Raw genomic sequence first — 15,571 nt, forward strand, 5'->3', positions numbered from 1 at the left:
AAAAAGTGAAGCATTTTAGGAAGGCTAAGAGATGAGAGAATCGTATTCAAAGAGTGTCTGCTTATTTAACATTTAATGTTAGGAATGAGTGGTGCATCTATTCTAAAAAAAACTTTTGTCAAATTTGGATGTTTTTTTTTAAATTCTTTTGAAAATTCTGTTTAAATTTTCTATATATTTTCCTTCTGAAAGTTTCTTTTACGCTTCAGAGACTCATTTCCATAGTTTACTTTTAAATATTTCCCATAAATTCGGGGTTTTAAATAATTTTTAAAATTGGTACCATAGATCGTATGATTGCTATTAATTATGGGGTTGTTGTAAAAAAAACCTCATAACTCCAGAATTTATTACTAGATTTCAAAAAAAAGTATTCTTGAAAAGCTAAGAAATGAGAGAACCTTCCCCAAATAATGTCTATTTAATAAAAATTTTAAATAGGGAATGAGGTCTGCAATTTTAGGAAATTATTATTTTTTTACTAGGCTTGTGAATATAGCTTTCAATATCCCTCTCGAATAGCTAAAATAGTTGATGATGCATAATATATCTACACTGGAAGGCCTTGAAACACATAAATTCTCTATAATATTTTGTTTTTTTTTTCACCTTAAACCTCATCCTCAACTTATTGCTGGTTTGCTGTATATCTTTTGTATTGGATTCTGTTTTTTTTTATGACAAAAGGAGGCCAATAAATTTTGTTTATATATTTTTGTGTATTTTCTTTTTTATTTCTCAATATTCTGGACCTTGTCGGCTGCTGCTTTTGTTTTGTTGCGGCCTATGTCAGAGTGTGTGTGTGAAGATAGAAAGAATGTAACATGCCGGCAAACGCAACCATTCATCATTATTTTTTGTTTCTAACACTACACATAGAAACAAATACACACACACACTCACCCATCCTTCCATACATGTGCGCAAATGTGTTTACATAATCCGGACATGGTCACGTTTAGATACACGCTCCTACATATATGACCAATATAGTAATAACAGTAAATGTATGAAATATTTTACATGAATTTGATATGCCTAGTTAAAATGCCAAACAAACTAAGTTCATAATGGGTAAAAGGGATTTTTGTTAGGTCGTTGTATCAAATTGAGAGAATATTTAAAAAATTCCAAAGATTTTCTACAAATTTACAGTGAAAATCAATTTTTTATTTTGGTCTCCGGTGGCGTATGACTAACAATAATTATTGAGTTGTTTTGGTAAAATGGCGATAAGTTCAAAACCAGTTAATGGATTTGGAATATAAAAACGGTTTTGGAAAGCAAAGAGGTGGGAGAAAAAATAAAAAATAAATGTTATAAATATTTTGATGGGAAATCATTTTATTTACACAAATTTCCGAAATGTTTTTTTTTTCGATTTTTCAAAAATTCTTTGTCTAGTCCAAAGAAATTAAGTTCATAATGGGAAAATAAGAATTTTTGTTAGCCTGTTGTATCAAATTGAAGGAATCTTTAAAAAATTCCAAAGATTTTCTGCAAATTTCCAGTGAAAATCAGTTTTTTATTTTGGTCCCCGTGGCGTATGACTAGCAATAATTAATGAGTTGTTTTGGAAAAATGGTGGTATCTCTAAAACCAGTTATTGGATTTGGAATATGAAAACGGTTTTAGAAAGCCAAGAGATAAGGGAAAAATCCAAAAATAAATGTTATAAATATTTCGATGGGAAATTATTTTATTTACACAAATCTTAAAAATATTTTTTTGGGGGATTTTTCAAAAATTCTTTGCCTTGCCCAAAGAAACTAAGTTCATAATGGGAAAATAGGGATTTTTGTTAGGCTGTTGAATGGTATTGAAGGAATCTTTAAAAACTTCCAAAGATTTTCTGCAAATTTCCAGTGAAAATCAATTTTTTATTTTGGTCCCCGGTGGCGTATGACTAACAATAATTATTGAGTTATTTTGGAAAAATGGCAATAACTTCAAAACCCGTTAATGAATTTGAAATTTGAAAACGGTTTTGGAAAGCCGAGAGATGAGGGGAAAATCCAAAAATAAATGTTATAAAATTTTGATGGGAAATAGTTTTATTTACACAAAACTCCGAAATCATTTTTTTTAGATTTTTTAAAAATTCTTTGTCTTGTCAAAAGAAGCTAAGTTCATACAGGAAACATTTTTGTTAGGCTGTGGAATGATATTGAAGGAACTTTTAAAAAAATCCAACGATTTTCTGCAAATTTCCAGTGAAAATCAATTTTTTATTTTGGTTCCCGGTGGCGTATGACTAACAATAATTATTGAGTTGTTTGGGAAAAATGGGGGTATCTCCAAAACCAGTTAATGGATTTGAAATATGAAAACGGTTTTGGAAAGCCAAGAGATGAGGGAAAAATCCAAAAATAAATGTTAAAAATATTTTAATGGAAAATAGTTTTATTTACACAAATCTCGGACATTTTTTTTTTCGATTTTTCAAAAATTCTTTGTCTAGGCCAAAGAAATTAAGTTCATAATGGGAAAATAAGAATTTTTGTTAGCCTGTTGTATCAAATTGAAGGAATCTTTAAAAAATTTCAACGATTTTCTGCAAATTCCCAGTGAAAATCAATTTTTTATTTTGGTCCCCGGTGGCGTATGACAAACAATAATTATTGAGTTGTTTTGGTAAAATGGCGATATCTCTAAAACCATTTAATGGATTTGGAATATGAAGACGGTTTTGGAAAGCCAGGAGATGGAAGGAGAAATGAAAATTAAATAATGGAAATATTCTGATGTGAAATAATTTTATTTTTATAAATCTTAAAAATATTTTTTTGGGGATTTTTCAAAAATTCTTTGTCTTGTCCACTTTTGCCCTCCATTTGCATCCGATATATAAATCAACTAATTTTAAGACCCTTTTCATAAAAACAAACATCTTCATACAAAATGAAATAATCGAAAAACTCATAAAAAGGGCTCATAAAATGTTTATTACCCGACCAGGGGAAGTTTTTTACATTTCTTAAGGATTTTTGTGGGCCTTTGTGGTGGTTGTGAGTTATTGGGGGAATGCATAAAATTGCCAGTATAGTTTAATGGTATATTGTTTTTGTGGCTTCCTTGCTGGACCACAAAGTAAAATTTTTGATTGGGTTATGTAAAATGTTGTAATAAATTTTTTGTGAGCCAGCCTCTCTGTGTGCATGAGTGTGTTGATAGTTTTAATTTTAAATGAAGTCATCAAGTGTTATTACCAGACAGTTTTACTAATTATCACAGATGTAGGGCTTAAGGGGGTGGGGAGGGACAGTATGTTGGAATAAGTGTTTAATTAGCTAAGCGGTAAAAGGATTAGGAATTAATATTGGGTTATAAAAATTTCAAGAAGAAAAAAATTTAATTTTTCTTCTGAAAATTTCAAAACTCCTTCAATTTGCCATACCTATTTTATTTTAAAAATCAAAGCCCTATTGGTTTTGAAAAGCCTATTCCAGAGCCTTATCGAAACAATTTTTATTTTAAAAATTCCAGCCTTAATGTTGGAATTACAAGGGTTTTAAAAAATGGTACCTCTGAGCGTATGAGTGTTTTTAATTTTTGAGTTTGTTCACGAAACTCCCTATAACTTTCGGCTCATGCAACCGATTGGAAAAAAGAAAATTGCTCATGAAAGCTAAGACATGTGGCTTTATTATGGAAGAAAAATATAAACACAATATCATATTAGAAGGGCTAGGGAAAAATTGAAAATAAAATAAAAAAATTGCAAAAATCCGGAATTCCCGGAATCTTCTGATTCTCAAGTAGATTCTGCTTTTGGCATTATTTTTAAATTATTTTAGAAATATGAGGACATACTTAAAGAGCTGGGAAAAAGAAAATAGTAGAAATGATTCAAAATCTTCTGATTCTTAATTAAATTCTACCTAACATTTCTAGAATTTTCGGTGCCAAAAATATTTTAGACTCCCAGAATATCAATATTCCCACAAAATGTTCCTTAAACTCGCTGAATTTTTGGTTCCCAAGAAAAAAAATTTTCTGAAAAATTGCGAGGCCTTTTGGTCTTTGCTTTAAAAAATTCTGGTTGGGTGAGCTTTGGATTTTTTACGAAACTTTACGATTTAAAAAAAGTAAATCTTTCAAATCTTTATTTATTAATTCTGGAACTCCTCGCATTTCCAAAACAATTTAAATTTCCGAAATCCAAGACCTGGTATCCGAGTTATAAAGAATTTAGGTAATGGTACCCCAGATCGAATAAGTGTTACTAATTATTGGGTCTGCACAAAATCTCATATAACTTTGGGACCATGCAAGCGATTTAAAAAAATAAAATGGCTTATGAAAGCTAAGACATGTGACTTTCTTTTCAAAATAAGTTAAAGATAGAAGGAAATGGTTAAACTGCTAGAAAAAATATTGAAAATAGAATTTATAATTTAAAAATAATTCGTCATGTTCAGAATTGTTTTATCCTCAATGAAATTCTGTTAAGTAAGAAATTCTCGTTTGGTGGGCTTTGGATTTTTTTCGAAACCGTACGATTAAAAAAGTTAATTCTTCTTATCTAATAGTTCTCGAAGTCCCCAGATTACTAAAACAATTTAAATTTCCGAATTCCAAGCCCGGGTGTCCGAGTTATAAAGCATTTAAAATATGATACCCTAGAGCGTATACGTGTTATTAATTATTGAGTCTATGCACAAATCTAATATAACTTTGGGACCATGTAAGCGATTTGAAAAAAGAAAATTGCTTATGATAGCTAAGACTTGTTGCTCTCTTTTCAAAATAAGTTAGAGATAGAAGGAAATGATTAAACTGCTAGAAAAAATATTGAAAATAGAATTTATAATTTAAAAATAATTCGTCATGTTCAGAATTGTCTTATCCTCAATGAAATTCTGCTTTAAATTACAAAATTTTTTTTGGCGCCAAAAAAAAACTATTTTTTAGCTGCCCAAATATATTGATCTTTTAAAAAAAAAATGTTCTCAAAACTAGATGAATTTTTTTGAGAAAAAAGAACTCATCGAGAGATTTTGGAACCTAAAACAAATTTTCTCAAAATAAATCCAAGCCTAGAAATGCCTGAAAAAAAAAAAATAAAAATGCCGAAAAAATTAAAAAAATGTTGCAAATTCATCTCTTAAATGAGTTTTTAAAATCGGTACACCGTTGCGTATGATTATTATTAATTATTGGAGGAAAAAATTTTAAAACTTTAGGCTTGGTGATGTTTTTATAACTTGGACAAATAATCTTAAGATATTTATGCTGTTTCCATTTCTTGAAAATTTGTTCCATAGAAATTCATGCACTAGAGAAAAATATTCCTAAGAAATTACATAATTTTTTATATTCTCATTAACAAATGATCCTCTGCACATTCAGAAACTATTTTTATTTTCAAAATCCAAGCCAAAGTTTTCGAGTTATGTGCATTTTAAAATGATGTGCATTAGAGCGTATGATTGTTATTAATTATTGAGTTGTTTCGCCAAATCCCACGTAATCTCAGAACTATTCGGCTTATTTTAAAAAATTTAATATTTTTTGATAGCTAAGGATTGGGTCTTCATTTTCGAGAAATAAACATTTTGTATTACCCTGAGGAATATGGTGTAAAATTATTTGAAAACTAGAGAACTTTTTTCTAGACTTTTCATTTTTTTTTCAAGCTGCAGTTTTTTCTTAAAGGTAGACCTCTCCGCTTTCTAAAACTGTTTTCATAATCCAAACCAAAGTTTTCGAGTTATGTGCCTTTTTAAATGATGTGTATTAGAGCGTATGATTGTTATTAATTATTGGGTTGTTTCACGAAAACCCATGTGAATCTAGAACTGTTCAGCTTAGTGGGAAATATTAAATATGTTTTTAAAGCTAAGATTTGAGTCTCTTTATTTCCAAAAAAAAAAAAAAAAAAAAAAAAATTGTCCTGCGGGAAAACGGTGTAAACTGAATACTTTTTTTTAATTAAAAAACTATTTAAATTTTTGTTTTATTTTTATTACTTTTTTTTAAAAGGTAGACTCTCCCGCTTTCTGAAAACATTTTTATTTTCAAAATCCAAGCCATAGTAGCCGAGTTATGTGCTTTTTAAAATTATGTGCATTAGAGCGTATGATTGTTATTAATTATTGGGTGGTTTTACAAAAACCCATGAAACTCTGGAACTATTTGACAGATTTTTAATTTAGAAATATTTTTGAAAGCTTACATTTCGGGTTTTGCTTTCCATAGCTAAAAATTCTGTACCACACTGCTTAAACGTGTGAAAAAATAAAATGAAAATAACTTTTTAATGAAACAGTTTTTTTTTTAAAGCCAAAGCCAACTTCAGAAATTAAAGGGTTATTTTTTGGGAGGACAAATCTGTTGAAATTCGTATGAATTTTTAACTGAAGCAATTAACTGCCAAAATAAAAATAGTATAAAAATAAAATTAAATAAAAATTGCAAAAATTTTTATTTTTTAATTTTTTTATATTTTTAATAGAAAGGTTGACCTCTCCACTTTCTGAAACTATTTTTATTTTCAAAGCCCAAGCCATATTGGCTGAGCTATGTGTATTTCAAAATAAGGTACATTGCAGCGTATGATTGTTATCAATTACTGGGTTGTTGTACAAAAACTCATGTAACTCCGGAGCTATTTGACCGATTTTTAATTCAGAGCTATTTGTTGAAAGCCTACATTTAGGGCTTTGCTTTCCATAGCTAAAAATTCTGTACCACACTGCATAAACATCTGAAAAAATATAGTTTAAATCATAATAATTTTTAATGAAACATTTTTTTCTAATAAAATCCAATGAACTTTTCTACTTCCGGAATTAAAGGCTTTTTTTGGGAGGCTGAATCTGTTGAAATTCGTATGAATGTTTATCTGAAGCAATTAACTGGTAAAATAAAAGATAGTGAAAAAGTTACAAAAAAAAAAAATAATAATAAATAAACGAAAATAAAGTTAAATATAAGTTGCAAATTTTTGATTTTTCTTTCAATTTTTTAATAGAAAGGTGGGCCTCGCCGCTTTCTGAAACTATTTTTATTTTCAAAATCCATGCAATTGTGGCCGAGTTGTGCGTTTTTTAAAATAAGGTGCTGTAGTGCGTATGACTGTTATTAATTATTGGGTTGTTTTACAAAAATCAATGTAACTTCGTAATTATTTGGCCGATTTTGAAATTAGAAAAATAGCTAACATATGGGACTTTACTTTCGCAAAACAAAAACTCAGAAATACCTCGTTAGAAAATGTTGAAAATCACTTGGAAACAGAAAAAAATAATATTTTATATTTTTTTAGACTTGTACACCCCCCAAAATTATTGGTAATTATAAAATGCTGGTCTCCTAGATACAATTGAAAGGTAGAACTTTCCGCTTACTGAAACTATTTTTTTTCAAAATCCATGCAATTATGTCTGAGCTATGTGCATTTCAAAATAAGGTACATTACAGCGTATGACTGTTATTAATTATTGGGTTGTTTTACTAAAATCCATGTAAATTTCTAAGTATTTGGCCGATTTTGAATTTAGAAATAATTTTTGAAAGCTAAGATATGGGGCTTTACCTTCGGAAAACAAAAATTCCAAGCTTCCCTTTTGCAAAATGGTAAAAAAATTATTTGAAAATAGAAAAAAAATAATATTTTTTATTTTTTAGACTTTTAAGCCTCCCAAAATTGTTAGTAATTATAAAATGCTGGTCTCGTAGAAACAATTCCTCAAAACTTGCGGAAGGAGGTGACTTTTAAAAAAGTCTGAGGGTCATAAATAATGTCAAATAATTGTGATAATACTTTGATGTTAAAGAATAACTGAAAAGTTTAAATTTTCATACAAAACACTTGCCATAAATTCGTCGTCTTTTTTTCACAGTTATGCTATGTTATCTTCACTTTTTTGTTAAATTAAGTGGCACTAGTTAGTATTAAGTTCACATTCATTCATATGCCATGTTCATACGCACATACCCACGCGCCAACAGCGTGGTTTATAAAATGTATATATATATATATCATGGTTGTTGTTCCACGCACGCATTCTATGCCATTGAACAGTTATTTGCAGAACGTGCAACAAAACAACAAAATGAGTTAAAAAAAAAAATAACAACAAAATTCTAATGCCTGTGTGTGTCGGAAAATCGCATAAAAATCACGTTACCACACATTCTGTCACAAAAAAAGAAAAGGCGACAAAGATAAGAATACAACTACATAAGGATATTGAAAATAAATTGATGCGATGGCAGATTAGGAGAGCTTTAAAAAAATATTGGCATTTTATTTTGAATAACTTCAGGTTCCTGCTTTTTCTTGCTAAACCATAATTACTTGCCCTCTTTTTGAAATTTTAAAAATTTTCTTACAGAAATCAAGTGCATCGAAAAGAAACCAAAAATAAATAAATAAATAATAATAATAATAATAATAATCTTGTCCAATCAGTTCAACAAAAGTTCCCGGCCCAAAAGTTCCATAGCCCAGAAATGTTCCATACAAATGCTGAAGTCCAAATTTAGCCTTCCATACATTTCACGTGCCTGGCTAGATAAGAAAAAAACCAACAACAAACAAACATCTTTTCCCAAAAATTTTCCCTTCGCTCGCTCTTAATTTTACGCTGGAAACGAAATATTTCTTCGAATTATCTGCATGAGTTCGTGCGTGGGCGTTAGTAAGTCTAAAGGCGGGCAACGTGCCCGCAACGTGTCTCTATTTGTCGCCAACATTCAGGTGTAACCGCTTCGTGTCGTGTCGCGTTTTTCGTGTCCGCCTTGGAAAATTTACCATTTTGTGTTTTGTCGAGCTATTGGAAGATTTGCCTTCGAAAAGTTTTCATTTATTTTGCTGCTGCTGTTGCCGCTTTAACTTCTCACAACTTACATTACCTGTTGGCCTTCCTCGTCTGGTGCAATGCAATCGAACACCAGTCGTGCCACACTGAGCGCACAATCATCGGGCACACCATCGGCTTCAACGATATCATCATCTGGCAAGGTAAGAAAGTTGTACCAAAAATTAAATTAAATACAAATATTATTATAAAAAAGATTGATGTAATAAGTTGTTGTAAATATTTTCAATAATTCAAAAAGCTTCTCAGCTTTCTGAAACTATTTTAATTTTCAAAATCGAAGCCATAGAGTCCGAGTTATGTGTATTTTTAAATATCGTACATTAGAGCGTATGATTGTTATTAATTATTGGGTGATTTTATAAAAATCCCTATAACTTCGAAAATATTTAACCAATTTTGAATTAAAAAATCTTTTTGAAAAGCTTAGACAACAAGTTTTTTATGAAAAATGTGAAAATCTTATGCCCCTTAGCTTAAACGTGTGGGAAAATCAGTAGTAAACCGGAAAATATTTTTTTAGATTTTTTTTTAAAATAAGTAATATTCTCCACTTCACCAATTATTGAGTGTTCATTCTTTAGAAGGGAAATCAGTCAATATTCGAATAGGCCTTTAACTGAAACAATTTCCTGAGAAAGTAAAAAAATGAAAAATCGCAAAAAGAAATTAACAAAAAATTTAAAGTTTCTAAAAAAGAAAAAATTCGGAAAACTAAAAGCATTTTATTTTTAAACAAATAAACCTTTCCGCTTTCTGAAACTATTTTACTTTTCAAAATCCATGGCATAGTGGCTGAGTTATGTGGATTTTAAAATATCGTACATTAGAGCGTATGATTGTTATTAATTATTGGGTTGCCTCACAAAAACTCCCATAACTTCGAAAATATTTCACCGATTTTGAATTGAAAAATCTTTTTGAAAAGCTTAGACGACAATCTTTTTATGAAAAATGTAAAAATCTCATTTTCCTTTCCTTAAACGTGCGGAAAAATTAGTTGAAAACCCGAATATATTTCTTTAGATTTTTTTTAACCAAGTACTATTCTCCACTTCACCAATTATTGAGTGTTCTTTCTTTAGATGGGAAATCAGTTAAAATTCGAATGGGCCTGGAAAACTAAGAAAAATTTTAAAAATCCTGAAATAAAAAAAAAACGAAAAATTAAATATTTCAAAAAAATGGAATATTTAAAATATATTATTTTTTAACTAATAAACCTCTTCGGTTTCTGAAATGATTTTAATTTTCGAAATCCCAGCCATAGTGCCCGATTCATGTGGATGTTAAAATATGGTGCGTGTGATTGCTGTTATTAATTATAGAATTGTTTCACGAAAACCCTTATAACTTCGGAACTATTTGACCGATTTTAAATTTAAAACGATTTTTTGAAAGCTTGGTTTTTGGGCTTTTTCTAAGTGAAAAAAAGTTTTTTAATGCCTTGCCTTAATATCCAGAAAATCAATTGAATTTCAAATAAAACAAAATAAATTTACAAAATTATTAATTTTTTAAAAAACTTTACAGTTTAAATATATTTTACAGTTTCTAAATATTTTCCATACATCAATAAGCTTTTCAGCTTCCTGAAACTATTTTTATTTTCGAAATTCAAGCCATAGTATCCGAGTTATGTGGATTTTAAAATATGGTGCATTGGATCGTATGATTGTTATTAATTATTTGGTTGTTTCGCGAAAACTCTTGTAACTCCGGAATTATTTGACCGATTTTTAATTGCAATATAGTTTTTGTAAGCTTGGATTTGGGGCTTTATTTCAAGGAAAGGAAGAACCTTAAATGCTCTGTTTAAACATGTTCAAAAATTAGTTGAAAGTCGAATGAGTTTTTTGAAACAAAGTTAAAATTAAATTACAAAAATAACGGTTTCAAAAATTGAGGTAATTAAAATTTTTAAATATTTTTAATAAATCAGCAAGCTTTCCTGCTCTACGAAAATATTTGTAATTTCAAAATTCAAAAATTCATGCAATAGTCGCCGACCTATGTGCATTTTAAAATGGGGGTACATCACATCGTATGATTGTTATTAATTACTGGGTTGTTTTATGAAAACCTTCATGGTTTCGAATATATTTCTCCGATTTCGAAACAAAAAATATTTTTTGAAAGCTAAGACTTGGGACTTTATTTACGAAAAATAAAAATTCTGTAGTGTAATTTTAAGAAAGGTTGAAAAATTAGTTGAAATCAGCAGAAAATTTTATTAATTTCACAAAGTGTAAAAAATAGAAAAAAATAAAAACAAATACGAAAAAAGTCTTTATAAAAGTATCTAAAATAGGAATTGTTTTTTTTTATGATAAGGCAATCCACTCCGCCCTATGAAAATATTTTTGTTTTCAAAATCGAAGCAGTATTGACTCAGTTATGTGTATTTTAAAATGAGGTACATCACATCGTATGATTGTTATTAATTACTGACTTGTTTTACGAAAACCCCTATAACTTAGGAACCCTTTGACGGATTTTGAATTGCAGAATATATTTTTAAAGCTAGGACTTGGGGCTTTATTTCGGAAAAATAAAAATTTCGTAGTGTCCTTTGGAAAAATGTAGAAAACATTAGTTGAAGTCAGCAAAAATTTTAATTATTTGACAAAATGTAAAAAAGTAGAAAAAAATTTAAAACAAAAACAAAAAAAAAATCATAATAAAAAATTACTAAAATTAGAACAGAATCCGCCTTATGAAAATACTTTTGTTTTCAAAATCCAAGCGGTATTGACCGAGTTATGTGAATTTTAAAGTATGGTACATCACAGCGTATAATTGTTATTAATTGCTGACTTGTTTTACGAAAACTCTTATAACTTCGGTAATCAATGACCGATTTTGAATTACAAAATATCTTTTGAAAGCTAAGGCTTAGGGCTTTATTTTCGAAAAGTGAAAGTTTTGTAGTGTCCTTTTGCAAAAGGTTGAAAAATTAGTTGAAATCAGCACAAAAAATTATCAAGAAAAAAATTATTTGATATTTTAATTCTTTTGACCAAGGCCAAAAATTGCTAAAAGTGGATCTGCAATTTTTCAATTTTTTAATGAGAAGATAGTCCTCTCCGCCTCATGAAAATATTTTTGTTTTAAAAATCCAAGCAGTATTGGCCAAGTTATGTGCATTTTAAAGTATGGTACATCACAGCGTATGATTGTTATTAATTATTGAGTTGTTTCACCAAAACCAATATAACTCCGGAACCCTTTGACGGATTTTGAATTGCAAAATAGTTTTTGAAAGCTAAGACTTGGGGCTTTTTTTTTGAAAAATAAAAATTTTGTAGTGTCCTTTTGAAAAAGGAAGAAAAATTAGTTGAAGTCAGAAGAAAATTTTAATAATTTGACAAAATGTAAAAACGTAGAAAAAAAAAACAAATACAAAAAAAATCATAACAAAAGTGATTAAAATTAGAACAAAATCCGCCTTATATAAATATTTTTGTTTTCAAAATCCAAGCAGTATTGACCGAGTTATATGGATTTTAAAGTATGGTACCACACAGCGTATGATTGTTATTAATTACTGACTTGTTTTGTGAAAACCCTTATAACTTCGGTACTCAATGAATTGCAAAATATTTTTTGAATGCTAGGACTTAGGGCTTTTTTTCGAAAAATGAAAGTAGTGTAGTGTCCTTGTGCAAAAGGTTGAAAAATTAGTTGAAGTCAGCAGAAAATTCAAATCAAGAAAAAAATTATTTGATATTTTCAATTCTTTTGACCAAGGCCAAAAATTGCCAAAAGGGGAACTGCATTTTTTTAATTTTTTTATGAAAAGATAGTCTACTCCGCCATATGAAAATATTTCTATTTTCAAAATCCAAGCATTATTGACCGAGTTATGTGGATTTTAAGGTATGGTACATCACTGCGTATGATTGTTATTAATTATTGAGCTGTTTCACGAAAAGCCTAGTAACTTCTGAAACCTTTTACGGATTTTGAATTGCAAAATATTTTTTGAAAGCTTGGATTTAGGGCTTTACTTCAAGGAAAGGAAGAACCTTAAATGCTCTGTTTAAACATGTTCAGAAATTAGTTGAAAATTCATTTTTTGAAACAAATTTTAAATTAAATTTTAATAACAACGGTTTTATAAATTGAGATAATTACATTTGTATTAAATCAATTACCTTTTCCGCTCTACGAAAATATTATTATTTCCAAAATTCAAGCAATATTCGCCGAGCTATGTGAATTTTCAAATGTTGTACATCACAGCGTAAGATTTTTATTAATTACTGGGTTGTTTTACGAAAACCTTCATAGCTTCGAATATTTTTCTCCGATTTCGAAACAGAAAACATTTTTTAAAAGCTAAGACTTGGGGCTTTATTTGCGAAAAATAAAAATTCTGTAGTGTAATTTTGAGAAAGGTTGAACAATTAGTTGAAATCAGCAGAAAATTTTAATAATTTGACAAAATATAAAAAATAGAGAAAAAATAACAACAAATAAGAAAATCGTAATAAAGGTTACAAAAATTGAAACTGCAATTCTTTATGAGATGGATGTTCTCTTCGCCTCATGAAAATATTTTTGTTTTAAAAATCCAAACAGTATTGACAGAGTTATGTGGATTTTAAAGTATGGTATATCACAGCGTATGATTTTTATTAATTATTGAACTGTTTCACGAAAACCCTTATAACTTCCGAACCCTTTGACGGATTTTGAATTGCAAAATATTTTTCGAAAGCTATTTTTCGAAGACTAGGACTTACAAAAGGTTGAAAAATTAGCTGAAATATGCAGAAAATTCTATCAAGAAAAAAATTATTTTATATTTTTAGTTCCTTTTGACCGAGGCCAAAAATTGCTAAAAGTAGAACTGCAATTTTTCAATTTTTTAATGAGAAGATAGTCCTCTCCGCCTCATGAAAATATTTTTGTTTTCAAAATCCAAGCAGTATTAACCGAGTTATGTGGATTTTTAAGTATGATATATCACAGCGTATGATTGTTATTAATTATTGAGTTGTTTCACGAAAACCCTCGTTATTTCGGAACCCTTTGACGGATTTTGAATTGCAAAATGGTTTTTGAAAGCTTGTATATGGGGTTTCATTTCCGAAAAATAAAAATTTTGTGGTTCCCATTTTGGTTCCAATTTTTAATAATTTGACAAAGTTTAAAAAATATGGAACAAAAAATAAAAAACAAATAAAAAAATTTAATAAAGATTACTAAAATTGGAACTGCAATTTTTTATGAAATGGTTGTCCTCTGCGCCTTATGAAAATATTTTTGTTTTCAAAATCCAAGCAGTGTTGACCGAGTTATGTGAATTTTTAAATGTGGTGCATTGGAGCGTATGATTGTTATTAATTACTGACTTGTTTTACGAAAACCCTTATAACTTCGGTACTCATTGACCGATTTTGAATTGCAAAATATTTTTTTAAAGCTAAGACTTGGGGCTTCATTTTCGAAAAATAAAAATTTCGTAGTGTCTTTTTGCAAAAGGTTGAAAAATTAGTTGAAATCAGCAGAAAATTCTATCACGAAAAAAAAAATATTTAATATTTTTGATTTTTATTTTTTTTTTGACCAAGACCAAATACATCCTTTGAGTTCATTCTAAGGACATCCCATGACACCATCTTTTTATTCATTTTCTTCAATGAGAAAAATAAGCAATGGTCACAATATTTTGCAACTCTGTAGTGAAGTAATGGCCATTAATTTAGGAAGTTCATTTTATTTTTCTCAGCCCTCCCTCCTCCTCTGTACCAACTAATTTTGAGACACCAGACAGCCAAACAGCAATAATAATTTCCTGTCGAAATATTTAACATATTTTTCATCACTTCACATTCAGAAAATTAACTTCCATCGACATTCTTGGGGGAAAATTCTCATCACGCCGTGGCTGTGAACAGAAAAGGACATTTATTAAGGCAGCGAAGTAAAGTGTCAGAAGATGGAATAATATTTCCGTTTCCGTTGGTCTTTTTTCCATTCTTGGCTGGAAACAGTAATAAAATTTTTTCCAACTGAATTCAGAACGGAAAGTGAGTTTAAAGTGTGGCTGGAAAAAATATTAACTGTCGAACGGTTTTTCTGAGAGAAATAAAAAAAAAAAAAAAAGAATGCCACAACACACCAGTTTTCGAAATTGAATAAATTTCTGGGCAAAATTTAAATTTCAAATTCAAAAGTAACAACAAAACAAATCTGAAAGAAAAAACCATTGTGTGCCACTCTTGACTTATGCGCCGCAATGAAAGCTCGCCAAGCTGTGTCGAGCCATTCAAACAATGGCTGTGTAAATGTAGCTCAGGTGTTAGGGGAGCCAAGTGGAGGCGAGGAGGTGCTCCCTTTGCGGTAATAACAACAAGAACAACACAAAAGGTACATAACTCTCAATGTCGATGTCTTTTGTCTACGACCTGCTTTACAACTCCCCCAGGCCACCACTCAAAGTCATTCATTCATCCATTCATTCTCATCTAAACAGATGAGGAAGAAGATGATGGCTCTCAGACGTTGGCACCTTTGGGAGAGGCGGATGTGTATGTGTTTGGATTTTTTTAAATGTTTTTTTTTAGGCCGGCGGGACAAAATTTTCTATAGAGAGAAAATCTTGTCCGGCGGGACAAAATTTTCTATAGAAAAAAAATTATGTCCTGCGGGACAAAATTTTCTATAGAAAAAAAATTATGTCCTGGCGGGACAAAATTTTCTATGGAGAAAACCTTGTCCTGGCGGGACAAAAT

The 15,571-nt window shown here is 29.5% G+C and overlaps 1 protein-coding gene across 1 annotated transcript in view; it reads left to right on the top strand.

Moving 5' to 3' along the window:
- Window positions 1-8,887: 8,887 nt before the first annotated feature.
- LOC101892292 (uncharacterized) overlaps window positions 8,888-15,571 on the top strand; it is a 304,676-nt gene continuing 297,992 nt past the window's right edge. Inside the window, exon 1 of the mRNA XM_059118748.1 lies at window positions 8,888-8,971. Within this exon, the coding sequence (XP_058974731.1) occupies window positions 8,888-8,971 (84 nt within the window). The remainder of the gene's footprint in view (window positions 8,972-15,571) is intronic.

This window comes from Musca domestica, unplaced genomic scaffold, assembly GCF_030504385.1.
Source record: "Musca domestica strain aabys unplaced genomic scaffold, Musca_domestica.polishedcontigs.V.1.1 13, whole genome shotgun sequence".
NCBI lineage: Eukaryota > Metazoa > Arthropoda > Insecta > Diptera > Muscidae > Musca > Musca domestica.